General features: G+C 44.9%; 1 protein-coding gene across 7 annotated transcripts in view; it reads left to right on the forward strand.

Annotated features, from left to right (window-relative positions):
* LOC123366575 (WD repeat containing planar cell polarity effector) overlaps nt 1-18,493 on the forward strand; it is a 243,775-nt gene that overhangs the window by 212,194 nt on the left and 13,088 nt on the right. For all 7 annotated transcript variants that reach the window (XM_045010175.1, XM_045010178.1, XM_045010176.1 and 4 more), the window contains one exon: nt 7,824-7,971. In XM_045010175.1, the coding sequence (XP_044866110.1) occupies nt 7,824-7,971 (148 nt within the window). The remainder of the gene's footprint in view (nt 1-7,823; nt 7,972-18,493) is intronic.

Raw genomic sequence — 18,493 nt, forward strand, 5'->3', positions numbered from 1 at the left:
ATTGCCAGGAGACTGCTTATAAGATTGGAGTCAACATGCCTGCAGGGGAGGGCATTGCAATGGCAGATCCCTGCCTGCCAAAGCTGCTCCAGCTGGCAATGCATCAGAGCCTGATCTTGTCATATTTGGAGCACATTGTAGGACCCGCCTCTTCGGTCTGGCTTTTCTGTGCTATTGGTACGTCCTGGGCCGACCCTGGGGAAACAGCTTTTACGTTAGCAAGGTTCTAGGGTAGCCAAGTAGATGCGCTCTCTTTTCAGCCTATATTGTATTTTTAATTGAACTTAGCTTTAAGATGCTCTGGTGATGAGCACCTTCTAAACGTGTGTGATTAATTAACAAAACAAAACACCACACACATACAGGGTGAAATCCTGGCTCCAGTGAAGTCAGTGGCAAAACTCCCTTTAACTTCAGTGGGGCCAGAATGTCACCCATGGATTCTATGCAAATCCTCACATCATCTAAGAGCAGAACAACAATAGACTCAAGGTGGAACGGCTGTGTAACACATATATGGTCATACTCAGTATTACTCACACTTCTGCGGTAATTACATGCATGTAACTATCTCCTTTATCTTTTTAGGACAGTATGTAAAAACCTTGATTTCAATATGAAACAAGCATGTGAAATAAAGAAATGTATAATTCACATCAAACTAGCTAGCCCGGTGAAAAGATAATTTGGTTAAATGTACCAAAAGAAGGGGATATGTTTTGACTAGTTGAGCTATTATACCACAGTAACATTCAATTGGCCTAAGTACTTATATCATTTGAGTGCTTGCATTGTTTCTTTCTGAGCAACATATGGCTTACTCTCTTAAATAGCAGTGGCTGAAGTCTGTCTGGTTCACTGGGAGTTCATTGGTATATATTTGCAACTCCTGAAGCAAAAAACTGATATTTTATCTTTAGAAGGAGTTACATTTTTTTGAACTTATTGAATTTTTCAAAGATCAGCATGAAGAGTTCTGATTAAATGCTTGCTTCAGCGTTTTAAAGGCTTCTTGTGTCCCTGTTGCCTAAGGAGGTCGTACATTACGATTGCTCTGTAAACATCAGATTGTACAGAATTGGCTGTGCATACCATGCAGCGCACACAAAGACGAAGTCAAATGGCTTATCTTGCACTTATCAACTAGTTTATTTTTCATGCCAAAAAAAAAAAAAAGGTGGATTTTTACAAGAGCAGCTGCTACTTTGTAAATATTTTAATGGCTTCTGTTAAGTAGATCTGTCAATTTTGCAAACAATATTAAAATAAGATTTTCATTCTGCCATGTGATTGCATGTCTTGAGATGTATTTTATCCCTGAAAGTCCTGTTGAGGAGACTTGAGAATGGAATATTTTTTTTTATTTGCAGGCACAGAGCCCATAGCGAATAGGTGCATTTAAGTAATAATGCATAATATCATCACCAGGGAAGGAGTGTGAGTTCCATCACTATTGCATGAAGTCTTCTCAGAATACCTTTCTGGCTGGATAATATGAAAACCTGTCAAGGGGGCTAATACAGAACTATCTTTGGCTCTTCCAGCCAGGTGCTAGATGTTACAATCACAGCTGCCAGCAAATTTTAGGAGGCCATAATCATACATATGGATTCCTTGAGCACATTGCTTTAATCTAAGAGTACGTTATCATCATACAATATTATCCTAACTGTTATCTAGACAAATGTGATCTTCAGACATTTAGCAAGATATAAATTAACATCATAGCATTTAAAAATGCTTTAAAAATCCTTTAAAAATGAAATCTTTCATGCTCTCAAAGAGAAGAGGCAAAGCTGGAAACTGATTTCTGCATTCTTTCAAATGTTGTGCAAATTCGAATTCAAATCCCCAGATCTGAACTCAGCAAACTGCAGAGTCCAAGATCCAAACCTGGAACAGGCCTATTTTTGTGGTTCTGCTATAATCAAGACTACACATTATCTTGAAAAGTTGTCATCATCTAGGGCTGAAATCTTATGTGAACACCTTGTGAGCCTTCCAGTACCACCAGACCAAGTCCTGATTTAGCCCTGAGCCCTACCCTAAACTTAATCCAGATATGAACCAGCCCATCTCTACTGTATTAGTCCCATGTTGGCCAGATCTCAGTTCTTTAAATTAGATGTAGGGAAAAGTAATTTTTTAAGAATATCTAAGGAAAAATGCTTCAATATATTAAAAGTAAATCTGTGCCCACGGGAAACAGGAATCCAAGGATCCATAGTGAAAGTTTGTATTTCTTCATTCCAAAGATCTTATAGCAATTGATTCTCATGGTTTTGAGCTGCTGTTCGCCTTCTCCTGAATATAGCCTGTCATACTGTAGCACTAGGTCCTCTTATCAGGAATAGCATTGGGACGGTATGGACCATCATTTTTTCTCCTGCTCCACTGCCTCCAAAATATACAAAGGTCATTCTTCCTTCCTTCGTTCCACCTATAGTGAAAGAAGCCACTAGTACTTCTAGTGAGCCTTTGGGGCACTTGTCGTGTTCATGGTGTTTTAGTTTTGCCTTAAGGAATTCCCTCTCTGTCCTAAAAGTAAAAAAAAGATGTAGGGATCAACTTGTGTATGGCCTGATAAAATAATATCTACACATTACATGTGAATGGACTTTGGTGGGTATTTTAAAAATTTTTTAATGAATTTAGTGATCATGAAAAGTGCCAGAATGACAATATTTATCCACAGACAAGAGAGAACAGGTACAAGCTTTCCCTTACTCCCTGTTAGTATTTATCAAGCGTGTTCTGAAGGGACCACCTTTAGAGATAAGAAACATAGCATAGACCCATTCAAGTCTTTGGCCTCTGCTCTATACTACCAGCAAGGATACAACTTAGTGCAACGTGTGATGCTGGTTTTGTGATTATGGTAATGATACTGTGGCCTTTCATCACTAGGAACTAGACTGAAATTATTAATTCATTTCACATTAAGCACTGAATAACCATCAGATATAATTAACTTCTGGACACAGAGCCTGGCTTGGATTTAAGTTGTTACATAGATGTGAAAGTGCCAAAACTCATTAGCATTCCTAAGGGCAAGCCAGTTCCCCAGAACTTATAGGGCCAAATTCAGAGGGGTTGTGTAAATTGGTAGATGGTAGATTCCCTTACTCTCAGTTAGACTCCATTAGACCTAGTCACACCCATTTAATGATCTGTAAGCTGGTCTAACTAAGGGCTTGCCTACACTACAAAAATATCCAGGTTAGCAGACTTGGTTACAGCACCACTGTCCCCTGACCTAGTCACAACACATTTTTATTTGCATGTGACCCACTTATGCCTCCTTGTTACAGCACAGTTCAATCCCCTGCATAGGACAAACGTTAACTATGTTGAAACAATGTAAAGGATCAACTGAGAAGTTTTGGGGTTCACCCAGGCTAGTAAGGGGGTTTGGTCATAGTCTGCTTTGTAACACTGGGTGTCTTGTGGCTGTTCAGCTTTGGTCCAAAGCTGTGACACCCCCAACAGCCTTCCAGCAGCCCATAAACTTTACCCTGGCTTTGCCCAGCCAAATTACTCCATGCGGGCTGACCTTGGTACCCTTCCAGGCCCGAATTCATCCCCAAATCATCCTATTGAAGGGACCAGTCCCTCTCACTGGACCCGCCCAGAGAAATGTTCAGTTTGCTGTCTTTACGGAGGCAGAAAAACTCTCCAACCCGTTAGCTGTCTGGAAGCACACTTTACTGGACATACCCATCACTGATGAGTTGTAATGACAGCAAAACAAGTTTACCACCGAAAGAGTGTGGATTAAGTGATACCAAGTAAAAGATAAAAGGTAGGGATGGTTACAAGCAAATAGAAGTGAAAACACATATCTAAAAGTCTAAAACTTCATCTAGCAAGAGACAGTCTTTGTTCAAGATGGTTTTGTTCACCCCTAGTCTCCTTTCCAGCCTTTTTTTGGCTGGTCTGGCTGGGATCCATTTCACAGATCAGCTGGCTTGGTTTCTTTGTCTTCTAAAGTGAAGGATAAGAATTGAGTGTCTCTCTGTCCCTTATATTCGGGATGTCTGTCTTACAAGTTAGGAACGCCTCCTGGGAATTCAGTCTTCTGTCTCTCTCTGGAGTGCAGGAACCATGTTAATGCTCTGTCTCTCCAGCTCAGGATCAGGATAACCCCCTGCGGCTTTAGCTCAATGACTTTGTTTACTGCTAATGCGTAAACTGAGCTTAAACCCACATTCCTTTGTGTAGGCCAGATCTGTTTATTACCTTTACCTAGGCTAGGCTGTCTGGTCTTAAACCTGTTCTAGTAACATCATACGGAGGGAATTCATAGCTTTACATACTGTATAACATTAACATCTATATCAGGGGTAGGCAACCTACATTACGGGTGCCAAAGGTGGCACACGAGCTGATTTTCAGTGGCACTCACACTGCCCAGGTCCTGGCCACCAGTCTGGGGGGCTCTGCATTTTAATTTAATTTTAAATGAAGCTTCTTAAACATTCTGAAACCTTATTTACTTTACATACAACAATAGTTTAGTTATATATTATAGACTTCTAGAAAGAGACCTTCTAAAAAGGTTTAAACTGTATTATTGGCACGCGACACCTTAAATTAAAGTGAATAAATGAAGACTCGGCACACCACTTCTGAAAGGTTACTGACCCTGGATCTATATTATACAACACTACTACTAACTCTCATGTTAGTAGCTTTCATATACCTCCCATATCATATTTTGTACAAATATTATTGCAGTAATGTGTAGGTTGTGAATACAGGGGTGCCCAGGATCACAGTCTTCCTATTAATTGCTTTTGTAGCGATACACGTCTTTTCTGGTGTACCTCTATGTGAGTTAAACCAATTGAGACTCCTTTAGCGTCTAATACATGGTTACTTGATGAGTATGCCCACAATGGACTGAAAGCCCAGGGTTAGTAGAACTCAAGTTAGCACACCCTGAGTGTGTTAACCTGGGCTTGAGCATCTACACTCATTTGTAACCCCAGGTTAGGAATTATTGAACCCTGGGTCCCAAACTGGTGCTCCAGCATCTACACTGAACTGTGCGGGCTGGAGTCCAACCACCCTATCTCAGACTTCCTAGCACCCTCCCAAAATGGCTGCTCTAGCCCTTTGTTCGTGGTGGGAAAACTTGACTGTCCTCCAAACTTGACTGTCCAGAGGACAAAGAAAGTCAGCTCGAGAGATTGTGGAATACTTTTTGGCAGACTGCCAAAGCACAAGTCAAAAGGGGCTGCATCAATGGTGCATCAATCAGGCTTTAACCCCACGGCCCGCCTTGGTTCAGGTCCTGGGACGGTTAGCATGATTTGTGTGTAGATGGAAGGGGGTTAGGCTTAAGCCGAGTATGAATCCTGAGCTTACATTGCAGCGTAGTCATACCCTTGGAGTCTGGGCCTAATTCGGAAGCGATATGCACGAGGAGGCAGGGAAAGTTACAGATTGGTAAGTGGGTGTGACTCTAAGGACTTGTCCACACTTAAAACACTACGGAAGTGCAGCTTCACCTCAGCAGCACTTCAGTGTAGACACTACCTATGCCAACAGATGGGGTTCTCCCATCAACATAAGTATTCCTCCTCCCCAAGAGGCAGGAGCTAGGTTGATGGAAGAATTCTCCCATCAACCTAATGCTGTCTACACTGGGGGTTAGGGTGGTGTAGTTACGTCTCAGGGAAGTGGATTTTTCATGGCTATACCAATGTAAAATTCTAGTGTAGACCAGACCTCTGGAAGGCTAAGTAGGTGTGACACATGTATTGCAGCTTGGCATAACAAGAAAGTATAAATTAAACCAATTTAGACAAGTCTCTTAATTTTTTATATTGTGAGAACAGGAATGGTGGTAGCGCATCTCTGCTTCAGAGCTGAAAAACAGAATCTCTTCCAGGCCAAATACATTGAAAATGGATAGCACAGTGCTTTGAAAACAGCTCTGAGCAATACAGTTCATTACCAAAGGGTCTTACAGCTTAGTCCACTGAAATTAGGGTGGCTTCTGAGACCTGCCTAAGCAAAATTCTATTATTGCATGTTTAGGCCACTACCTGGAGCTCTCTGCAGTCCCTTTTTAGTTAACTTCATCTCAGCCCCTCTCTTTCTCTTAAGTGGTTACTACTCATTAGTTTTGCCAAATGGGGCTCTCTGGAGACAGATTTAGGCAGAAGAAATTCTGGTTTACTTACCAGGAATTTGAATTTTCCAGATATAGGATGTTGCCTCCATAGAAACACGCTCACTCTCCCGCTTTCACTGCTTCTCTTTGGAGTTTTTATCCCAGACAGATGGACAGAAACTTAGAGTGGGATCGACGTCTCTTCTTTAATAGAGGAACTGTTGTGCGCATGCATCGAGGCATGTGGCCCCTTACTAAGCTAATTCCGTTTAATGGTTCCCTGCCTGCATGATTCTGTGTGTGTGGATGTGTGAAAGCAGTGCAGCCAGAGCATTCTAGTTATGGGTACAGTCAATAAGCTAGTTTACTCTTGTTCATCTCGTTCACGACATTTTCGTCTCACACATGAACAGCGTGAAAAGTAATACATCTTGGGGAGTTAGCCCTTTAGAAACTGAAGGATCAGAAACCCAAGTGACTTTGCCCTCCTAAGCTGGTGAGCACTTCTGGGTCTCTGGCCAAAATGTAAAATACAACAGTGTGGTAACGCTTGCAGTAGCATTGTGTTCGTCCCACTGCCCATGGTGTTACCATGGGTATTGTACAGATTAGGTAATACAGGATTCAGGGAGGTAGAGAACAAGAGGGAAAAACAGGATTTAAAGGGAAAAAAAAGCAAAAGGTCTTATGATTTTGAGAAAAACCTTTTAAAGTCTTTATCTGTAACAGGATGTTTCCTTAATCCATACTCTGCTAGCCTAGGGTTTGATTATGCCTTTTTTTTTTAAAGGGTCACACCTACAGTATGCAATTTTTCTACATCTTTTAGATAGTTTGGGTACTTTTCAAACAATTAAGGCTTTTGATATCCTAAAAGATGGTAAAATCCATCTATTTTCAGGGTCCTAAAGTCTGGGTTGTCTCTCTTGTAAACTGAAATTAAGCGAAACAAAAATAGTAGGGAAAACATGTTATGACTTTGTTTGAATCACTTTTAACGATGTAGAGGGAAAAATTATGCAGTTCAGAAATGCTGATCAGTGTAGCTACAGTGAAATGCTCACATGGAACACAATCTATGCCAGCCCCTTAGACCGTTGATTTTTGACAGATAATTTAGAGTGGACCATGTCTCTTTATTCACAAAACTCTTCCTCTGTAAACTCTTAGGGAGTTCCTGATACCAGGTAGTTAGAGACTAGAAAATGTTTTCCAGAGAACAATTAAGGGTGAAAATCACACAAATATGCAGTTTCTCATGACTCAGAAAAGTATAACTATCTGGATAGACATATTATCTCGATGTCAGAGAAGTTGCTGAGCTCATCCTGGGGCTGAATGAAAACTATCACCGTAGATAATAGCTGTATGCCAGCAGTTCTCAACCTGCAGCCCGTGGGCCACTTACAGCCCAATCAGCACAGAGCTGTGGCCCATGTGACATCCTCAGGGCCATACAGGTAGTATTGGATGGGATATATGCTGCCCCCTATGGTAAATAGTTTGAGAACCACTGCTGTATACTCTCCCTTGTGCATTGCAAATCAAATTGAAAAAGAGGGAACATTTTGTCTCCTGTGTTACGTGAAAGTTTTGGAAGAATCCTAATTGTTTATTATGAGAGCAAATTGAGGCTAATCCGCTGTGTTTTGTTCTTTGTGATTAATCAAGTCTAAAATCACAACCTGATTATTTTTAACAGCTGTTTTGGGGCATTTAGACAGAGAGGATTCTTCAGATGAAGGTTTTGTCGCCCTATCTCTAACATCGCAAGAGGAACAGACATTTCAGGATGCCCTCCCTGCCTCTGGCTCAAACTTCAGACACACAGCACAGAGCAGTTCTAACAGGTGAGATTTGCTGAGTGGATGTAGTAGAAGTATAGCAATGAGGCATTTTAGCTTTTACAGCTTGTGCTGTAACTCCTATGCTTATAAAATTTGCAGATGGTACCAACATGGAAGGAGTTGCAAGCAGTTTGGAGGACAGTATTATAATTCAAAATGACCTTGATACATTGGCGAATTGGCCTGAAATCAACAAGATAGAATTCAGTACAGACATGTGCAAAGTACTACATTTAGGAAGGGGAAAATGAAATGGAAAACTGATAGCACTGCAGAAAAGGATCTGGGGGTTATAGTCAGGGGTGAGCTACAGACGGTTCGCAACGGTTCGTGCGAACCGTTTGCTAAAATTAGACGCCGGACAGAGAACCGGATGCTAAAGTTCTCTGTCCGGCGTCTAATTTTAGCAAACGATTCGCGCAAACCGTTGCGAATTCTGCCTCCACCTCCTGCCATGAAGCTCCTCCTTGCTTCTCCTCCCCCACGGCTTCCCGCGAATCAGCTGTTCGCGCGGGAAGCCTGGGAGGGCTGAGAAGCAAGCAGGCTTCCCCGGCCCAGGAAGAGGACGCTGAGGTAGGAAACGGGGGTGGGGGTGTGCCCCGGCCGGTCCCCGGCCGCGGCCCGTCCCCGCCTCCCCGGCCGCGACCCTGCCCGGCCACCCGGTTCCCCCGCGTTCCCGGCCCCGCATTCCCGGCCGCAACCCTGACCGCCCCCCCCCCGTCCCCGGGTCCCCGCCCGACCCTCACCGGCTGCGGCACGGCCCCGCGGCCCCGACCCCCCCCCCCCCCCGACCCGCTCCCCGGCCGCCCGGCTCCGGCCGCACCCTCCCCAGGTCCCCCCGCCCCCCTCCCTGGCCGGGCCCCCCGCCCCCCGGCGTTCCCGGCCCCGCGTTCCCGGCCGCGACCCTGACCGCCCCCCCCCCGTCCCCGGGTCCCCGCCCGACCCTCACCGGCTGCGGCACGGCCCCGCGTCCCCGAACCCCCCCGAACCCCTCCCCAGCCGCCCGGCTCCGGCCGCAACCCCCCCCCCCCGGCCCTGCCGTGCCCCCACCTACTGGGATGCTCGGCTCTGGACACGGCCCCCCCACCTCCAGCCCGGCCTGGCCCCGTGGCTCCAGCCGCCCCTGCTGTTTTGCCAGGGGGCCGGGCTCCGGCAGCGCGGGTCTGGGCGTGGCGGCGGCCCTGGCTGCCCGGCTCCAGCTCTGGCCGCAGCCCTCCCTGGCTCCACCCGGCCTGCCACCTGGCTCCGGCTGCTGGGCTCCCGCCGCATCCTCCGGCTCCGGCCGCGCGACTCCTGTCCCGGCCCAGCCACGTCCAGGCAGCGCGGTAAGGGGGCAGGGAGGGGGTGTTGGAGAGAGGGTAGGGGGTGGGGGGGTCAGAGGGCAGGGAACAGGGGGATTGAATGGGGGCAAGGGTCCCGGGGAACAGTCAGGAAAGAGCAGGGTTGGATGAGGTGGTGGGGGCACTCAGGGACAGAGAGAAGGGGTAGTTGTATGGGGTAGGGGTTCTGGGGGGCCATTGAGAATGAGAGGAGGGGTTGGGTGGGGCGGCAAGGGGCAGTCAGGGGACAGGGAAGGGGGGGGATGGGTCAGGGGTCTCGGCGTGTGTGTGTCAAGGAACATGAGGGGTTGGATGGGGCACGACCCCCCCCCAGAGGGGGGGGGAAGGAGGGAACCCGTTGTTAAAATTTTGGTGGGAGGAGGGAACCGGTTGTTAAAAATTTGGCAGCTCATCACTGGTTATAGTGGGTCACAAATTGAATATGAGTCAACAGGGCGATGCACTTGCGAAAACGGCTAATTTTCTGGGGTGTGTTAACAGAAGAGTTTTATGTAAGACCTGCACGGTAATTGTTCTGCTCTATTTGGCACTGATGAGGCCTCAGCTGGAGTAGTGTCCAGTTCTGGGTGCCACACTTTAGGAAAGATGTGGAAAAACTGGAGAGAGTCCAGAGGAGAGCAATAAAAAAGGTTTAGAAAACCTGACAGAGGAAAGGTTTAAAAAAAAAAAACTGGGCATGTTTAGTCTTGAGAAAAGACGATTGAGGGGGGACTTGATGGTCTTCAAATATGTTAAGGGCTGTAATAAAGAGGACTAATCCATTGTTCTCCATGTCCATGGAATGTAGGCCAAGAAGTAATGGGCTTAATCTGCAGCAAGAGACATTTAGGTTAGACATTAGGGAAAACTTTCTATCTATAAGGATTGTTAAGCACTGGAATAGGCTTCCAAAGGAGATTGTGGAGTCCCCATCATTGGAGATTTTTAAGAACAGGTGAAATAAACACCTGTCAGGGATGGTCTACGGTATGCTTGGTCCTGTCTCAGCACAGGGGCAGATGGACTAAATGGCCTGTCAAGATCCCTTCCAACCCTACATTTCTATGATTTCTTATACAGTCAAGGAAAACTCCCCTTTCCACAACACTGAATGACAAGATGCTGAGTAGGGGGAGAGGAGAAAGCAGGCAATTGACTGATATATATTTAATGCTGGTCTTCTCACATCCTGGGATTTTTAGATTATGTTGACAGCTCTTTTGGCTTTCAGAAGAGCCATAAGCATTTTCCTAGAAAATATTATCCTAAAAAGGATATTATATTGCTCAGTGGCATGGCCTTTGTTCCCAGCAATTGTAAAAATTCAAGAGGAGGAAAGATAATAAAATACCAGCATTTTTATGAAACTTTAATTTAGCCTCTTAAATCTATATTCAGACCCTGAGGTAAAAGTGCTAGAGCGTTCGCAGTGCTGAGCACTGGCTACTGAAGTCAGTGACTTCCGCAGCTCTGAAAATTAGGCCACTTTCACTTAGGTCCCCAAGACCTTGGTCTTGAAAAGTTTTACACATGTGCTTAGCTTTATGCACAGGGAGGAGTCCCACTGCAGTTGTGGGACAGCTCTGAGGCCCTGATCCTAAAGCACTTAAGCAATGCTTATGTGCCATTGGCTTCAAGACAAACACATCCTTAAGTGCTTTGCTGAACGGGGATGCTGTCCTGAATCAGTAATATATGTAATACTTGATACACTGTAAGTCTTAGCAGAATGTGAGCCTAAATATAGCTTTAGCTGCCTAACATTAAGCACCCATGTTTGGATGCTAGTAGAGGAACATCTTAGGACAGTAGCAGCAGCTATTGGATGTTTTGATATATTAAATACAGATGCAGAGGTGCTGAGAGGGTGCAGAGGCAGTACCAAGAATACATGCGTTTTTGGAGTACTGAGCATTTATAACAAAACGATATTTAAATACCTATTTTTGTTTGCAAAAATGCAATTTCCCTGGCCTGAAGGGCACAAAAGACAGAAGGACTGGCAGCAACAAGACATCGAGCAGAAGCCAAGGTGTGAAAAAGAGGAGTTGTAAATAGTGCACGCGACCCTAACACAAAGTTCTCTGAGCCCATCACTAGACTGCGGGTCTAGGGCTGCCTGATCTGGCAATCCATAGGATCTCTCTGTAAGAGCTCTTCTTGCTATTGCATCAAAGAATGGATGATGTGCAGGGGAATCTCATCTCAATGGAGGGGAAAACTGAATAGCTCACCCCTAGAAGGGCAGACTGGCAGGACCGCCCAGAGGATTCAAGGGGCCTGGGGCAATGGGGGGACCTGCGGTGCTTGTACTCACCCGGCGGCGGTCCGGGTCTTCGGTGGCATTTCGGCGGCGGGGGGCCCTTCAGTCGCTCTGTGTCTTTGGTGGCATTTCGGCGGCGGGGGGCCCTTCAGTCGCTCTGTGTCTTTGGTGGCATTTCGGCGGCGGGGGGCCCTTCAGTTGCTCCGCATCTTCAGCAGCACTGAAGGGCCCCCCCGCTGCCAAAATGCTGGCTGAAGACCAGGGGCCCGGGGCAAATTGCCTCACTTGCTGCCCCTTCCCCCCACCCCCGGGTGGCCCTGCAGACTGGACAGATGCCTGTAGAGGTTGAAACTGAAACACTGAGAAGTTGGATACCAGACCCATTTGAAGAACCTGTGCTTTGGATGATGGCTGCTAGCAAAAGCATGAAACCTTTGCTTTTTATAGGATTTTTTTCTTACAGCACTATTGGACATCAGTACAAAAGAAAACAGCTGTCGGATCCCTGACATAAAAAAGATTTGGTCATCTAGATATGTGCATTAATTTCACCAAGGACTGCACATTTATATTGTCCTCTTCCTTGTCATTTCTTTCCCCTACATCTCCCTGAGTTGTCACCTCCTTCTGTTATTCGTTTTCTAACTTACCTAACATTGTAAGTCCTTTGGGACAGGGAATCTGCCTTTTATTTATTGTACAGAACATGTTGCATATATGGAACTAGTAAAGAATAATAACAATGAGAACAGAGGTACCATGATAGTTAAGTGATAGATTTACAAGCATGACGGAAAGTACTAAGTATAGTAAGAAATAAAAATGGGCAACTATTCTAGGGGAAATGTAATTTTTATTTTCTCAGATGCATTCTTGATGCCTTCAGTTCTATTCCTGGTAAAGCTCATGGTAATTTACAAAAACAACTCCTATATTTTTCAGAACACAGTTGTTGCTTCACACTACATTAAAAATGCCCAGTTAGGAAAATCATTTGTCAGATTCTTAAATGGAAGCCCTCATTTTCTAAACCTTGTCTACGAACTGAATTTTGGAATAAGATCACATTGGTACTTCACAGTTAGTATGCTGATTTTATTTTTACCCTCCTGTGTGGTAGAACTTTTCTGGTAATTTCTTAATAGTTAAAAAAGACTGTACTTACATGTTGGCAAATTGTCCTAACTGTGTGTATGTAATTGCTCCAAACATGCCAGAGATTTTCAAAGCAATCTAAAGGATTTGAATACAACCTGTACCTCCAACATTTAGCATGAGATTGTTGTCTGTAAATATTTGGGAGGGGTACACTGCTGTATTTACATAATACAACAATTTAAACAGTCCAGAACGGGGACCAATGCCAACGTGCCTCTAATCCAGAAGTATAAATGTGCTATCCTTCCTTCAGCTCACCGTTTTCCTTATGAAAAATACTACGCCTGATAGTTATATGGCAGCCCTGCATCTAGCTTTGTTGGTCTTCCTGTGTCAGCTGATCCGGAGTTCAGCTTCACTTGTGCTTCTTGGCTTGCTGACTTGACCAGTTTAACACAGGCGAGCCCAGGTGGGTCACCACAAGTTGCTGATCCTCACTAGAGGCTCTTTGCAATCACTGAAGCTGCATAAACTGCTCTGCCTTCCTGAGGTTTTTCATTACCTCCGGCCAAGCTGGTGAATATAAAGGAAACTTCTGACCCTCACTAACCGCTCCTTGAAACTGCTAAAACCCTCTGGATGCAGCTGACCCTAAGCAAGCGGATCCACTGCCCTGAAGTTTTTTGATTGCCTCCTGCTGAGCTACCAAATATAAAGAAAGTTTCTGACCCTCACTATTGGCTCTTTGGAACTGCTGAAACTACATGAACCCAGTCAACCCTAATCTGAGTTTAAAAGAAACTCCTGCAACATCTCTCCTATATTGGCTCAAAGAGTAATTGACGCCTCCTAGAGACCATGTGATTCCAGGAAACTTTCCTAGTTCAAGTCTGTTAAAAAATTACAAGCGAACAAGCTACAAGGGCTCAGAGATGATTTACTTGCCTTTGCACACTGCCAGAGGTTGATTTTCTCCCTGCACATCTGTTGTCAAATCTGTATCAGACATGTTCCCCTGTGAAGATTTTTACAGAGGAAAGGAGGTCTGCAAAAGACACAAGCCTAGGAATCGGGATGTTTTAAGTTCTGTTCCCACTCTGCCACAGTCTCTGTGACACTTAGTCTCTCAGGCCAAGGTTTTCAAGAGTCACTAGTGATTTTTGTGAGCCTAACTTGAAACAACTTAAAAGGGCCTGATTTTCAGAAGGTGGCTACATGCTCAGCACTTCCTGAACACCCTGTACGTCTTCTTCAGTTGGTCCTCCAAAAATCAGTAGTCACTTTAAAAACTCACCGTTTGTACCTCAGTTTCCTCATCTCCAGAAGAGGATTATGTTTGCCTTCCTCGCTAGGAAGTTAAGTTTAATGAAGTTGTGTTTGTAAAATACATTGAGCTCCTCAGATGGGAGGCACTATTTGACTGCAAAGCATTGTTATCATTCTAACCGATTTCCCATAGCTGACATTTCTGCTGTCCACGTCAGCTCAGCCTCCAGCCACAGTTTCAAAGGAACAGGCATGAAACGTTCTCCCTCTTCCACTGGCCCAAAGCTGTTATAAGCTTGATCACTTTTGTTTAGCTATTGACTGTCTCTACTTCTCCTGCTGTTTAAAGCTAGTCTTTCCGTGTTTATGTATTCCACTCACCAATGAGGTAAAGTTAGACTTTGCTGTTTCATTGCCTATTTACTTCTAAATTCTTTCCCTCAAGAAAAAAAAATCAACCTTATCACAGTTTTACTGCCTTTCCCTGACTCCAAACCTGGTGCAAAGTGGGATTTGTCATCTTTGCGAGGTCTCTTAAACTATGCCATGCACATTACTCTAAGTAACTCGTTCATTTCTTACCTTCTCAAGATCATTCATATGTTGGTGTTGCTCAGTACTGCGGTGGAGAGGATTGTTGCTTCCTATAATTTAAAATTCCTAATATTCTCCCCTATGGATGATTCATCTCTGCAGCGGTGCTATAGAAGTCTTCACTGGATCACAAGACACAATCTGTCCACATGTGCATAGACACGCCAACATTGTGTTCAGTATCAATCTTATAAATATGGACTAGATCCTGCAAGCCTTACTTAGACAAGGTCTAATCACACATAATCAACGGCCCTACTCGTATGGGGTACATTTTACTCACGTGACTAAGGCTTGTGCATGATTGGGCCCTTCGATTATAAGGTCTTTGGGGCAGGGACTGTCTTCTTTAATCTCTGCAAGACATCATGCAAAGTACAACAATTAATGGTGACTGCTCCATTTCTCCATTCCTGATGTTTTTGAGTCATTTAACTTGGGTTTACATTTGACACCAGTTTTCTATTAAAGCTACTCACATCCTGAAACGTTGAACAGTTTCCTGTGTCTCTGCATTGCTAAAGAACCCATCACACAGCTTGGTAGAGTGTCTAGATACTACTGTATCTCACCTGAATTGCTAGAAAGTTATTTAAATCCCTGCACAGTTCCAAGGCAATGGCCTTAGTGCTTGGATTTAATTTTATGATAGCTCCTTTGCTTTATAGGGCCATGTAGCTGAATCTCAAGAATGACCAAATGTTTTAAAGTCCCGTTAGTCTTTGCCCAGAAAAGAACTATTTAACACCTTAATATAGCAGCAGTACTAGCGTTCTTCAGGAAGCATAACAAATTATGCATATGTTTAAATGGAGTCCAGTGTTTTTTTCCTTTCAGTTTTATGCTTAACAGTTCACTTTTATTTAATCTTCTCAGTATCAAGATCCTCCTTAAGGCCTTTTCCCCCAGTCAGGAATTCCCGAGTCAAATCATACTGTTAGCATCTCTCACTACAGCATTGTGTCTCTAAAAGTTTTCTTCGTGCTTTACATTTGCCTTTGTTGACCCAGTTTCATCGCTGTAAAAAAATATAGACAAAAGTGTAGACGCATTTGACTGTGTGACTTGTTTGGACTTCGTAAAAATCGATATCACAAGCTGAGTGGAATCCCCCTGGTTTTCTAACATGAGCATGGACACTGTGCTGCCTGATGAACAGGTCTCTTTCTGACCGAGTATATGCTTGGGCTCTCTCCCACTTCTGAGTACTCTAAGCCGGGCTGGTCCATATCCCATTGAAGTCAGTAAAAAGACTTGCATCTACTTTAGTGGGATTTCAGTCAGGCCCTAAAAGTACAGCAAGTTCATATCAGGAAACCATAAATGGAACATTAGCCCTCAAATAATTAGTTGGGTTTTTGTTTTTTTAACAACTGACAGGGCAAAAATCCCCATTGAATGACAACAGAGGATCAAGAAAAGGATCAGGAAAACAGTGAGCATCTGTAGGACAGGCCACTAAGTTCACTCTTTCTGGTGGGGGCCTGACTGTAGACCCAAGGTGAACTCTCTCCTTGGATTTGGAGTCAAAGCAGAGAGCCCACCACGGGCTAGAACAGGGATGGGCAAACTATGGCCCGCGGGCCGGATCCAGCCCTTCAGGGCTTTGGATCCGGCCCGCGGGATTACCCCTGGTGGTGCTGCGAGCCCGGCGCTGCTCTCAGAAGCAGCCCCCGGGCCGGGAGGCAAAGGGCTCCATGTGCGTACGCAGAGCCCTCTGCCCCGCCCCACCCAGGGGCCGCAGCACTTCCTGGAGTGGCGTGGGGACAGGGCAGGCATGCAGAGAGCCTGCCCTGGCCCTGGTGTGCGCCACTGCCACCCCGGAGCCACTTTAGGTAAGCGGCACCAGGCTGGAGCTCAAACCCCTCCTGCTCCCCGCCCCCCAACTTCCTGCCCTAAGCCCCTCTGCCTGTACCTCACACCCCTCCTGCACCCAACTCCCTGCCCTGAGCCCCTTTCTGCACTCCTGTGCATTCCAACCACCTGCCCTGAGCTCCCTGCTGCACCCTGCACCCCCCAACTCCCTGCCCTGAGCCCCATCCTGCACTCCGCACCCCTCCTGTACCCCAACCCCCTTCCCTGAGCCCCCTCTTACACTCTGCACCCCTTCTCTGCCCCAATCCCTTGTCCTGAGCCCCTTCCTCCACATCCCGCACTCCACCCACCCTGCCCCGGCCCTGCATACAATTTCCTCACCCAGATGTGGCCCTCGCCCCAAAAAGTTTGCCCACCCCTGGGCTAGAATAACTTCCCAGCCAGAAAAATGAGTCCAGTCAGTAACTCAAAGCTAAGCTAGGGAAAGAGCAGTATAGTGGACTGAAATTGATGGTATTGTCCTAATAATAACCAGGCTGATCCTGGAGTCCTCACTCACGCAAGTAACCCCAGAGCGCCAAGTGGCTCTCGCTACTCATCTGAATGAAGGTTCCAGGATGATTCCCCAAACACTTTTTGCATTTGTGTTCAGGCCTACTCACCCTATCCTAAGGGAAACTGGACAACTCAGGCCATTGGCCAGTGCGGAGTTTATTTTGTGAATGCTAGAAGGGGGATTGTACTAGTTCTAATTAGGGTTGTTGGTATTTTGTGTTGTTGTTGATGCTGTTGGGAGGGGTTGTTTGTTTGACCATTTCACAATCACCTGTTCTTTCCTAGATGTCACATATTTTGTAGCCAAACTATTCTCTCTCTTTTGGCGCGCGCGCGTGTGTGTGTGTGTGTGTGTGTGTGTGTGTGTGTGTGAGAGAGAGAGAGAGAGAGAAATTTTTTTATCAGAATTACTCTGTAGATGCATATAAATAATGAAAACATTTCTGAAAGGCACTAACCTTGTTGTCCGTAGGAGCAGGATAAGTCACGGAGAGGATCAAATAAGTTAACACTATGTAAAAGAAAAATATTGACTTCTGCAGGCCAGCGTATTTCTGGCTCAATCAGCTGGTGAGCTGTAGAGACAATTTCCATGGTCTTGCACACCGGGTAAAGTCTGCATCCTCCTCCATTATTGTGGACTGTGTTTTGTTTTTTTCCCCCTGAAAATTGTTCAAACTGTTCCTGTTTTCTAATAAGCTGCATATTGTTTTAATACCAGTGGATTTTTAAGGCATAAAGTAACATATACAGTACACACTTTTTGCATTATCAAAGGTTTTCTAAATGTTACTTATGTGCTTTAAAATGTACATATTTCTACTATTCCGTCAGATTGTATATTAAGTACAGGAAACAAGTGTTTAACTAAGTTGAGTTTGTAACACCCAATCAAAGTCCAGGAAATGTTATGCTATGGCTGCACCATCTTCTCTTTAATATTAGGCGGGGGGGGGGTTTGTTTGTTTGACCATTTCACAATCACCTGTTTTTTCGAAAGGCCTGTTTAACAATGAAGCAGCTGGTTTGCAAATAATATTAAGAGGAGGTTGTAACCGTGCCTCTGTGGATCACAACTAGGGTGACCAGATAGTAAATGTGAAAAATCAGGACAGGTGGGAGGGGGCTAATAGGATCCCATATAAAAAAAAGCCCCAAATATCGGGACTGTCACAGCTAAGAATGCCAAACTCAAGACTAACTGCTGAGAAATAGGGCAGATACACCCCAAGTCTGGTGGCTAATCTTTCCTAGGATATACCAAACCAGCATCAAAAGTAAACTTCTGTTTCACCACATTGGCTAACAAGAAGTCATAAAAGCAATTTCCTTGGGCATTCCAGTCCTTGTATAACCACCAAAAACACTGGATTTAAAGGTGAGTGGTTCTTTACAACCAGTCTCCTTAACTAAAAGGTTCTTCTGATCCCAAAGGGCCAACCACACACCCAGGTCAATATATAACTTAGATTTTACCCAAAAATCACGCTGATGCCAATCCTTTAGTATCTAAAATCTAAAGGTTTAATCATAAAAAGAAAGAAAGGTGAGAGTTAAAATTGGTTAAAGCAGGGGTCAGCAACCTTTCAGAAGTGCTGTGCCGAGTCTTCATTTA

This window comes from Mauremys mutica, chromosome 3 (genome assembly GCF_020497125.1).
Source record: "Mauremys mutica isolate MM-2020 ecotype Southern chromosome 3, ASM2049712v1, whole genome shotgun sequence".
Lineage (NCBI taxonomy): Eukaryota > Metazoa > Chordata > Testudines > Geoemydidae > Mauremys > Mauremys mutica.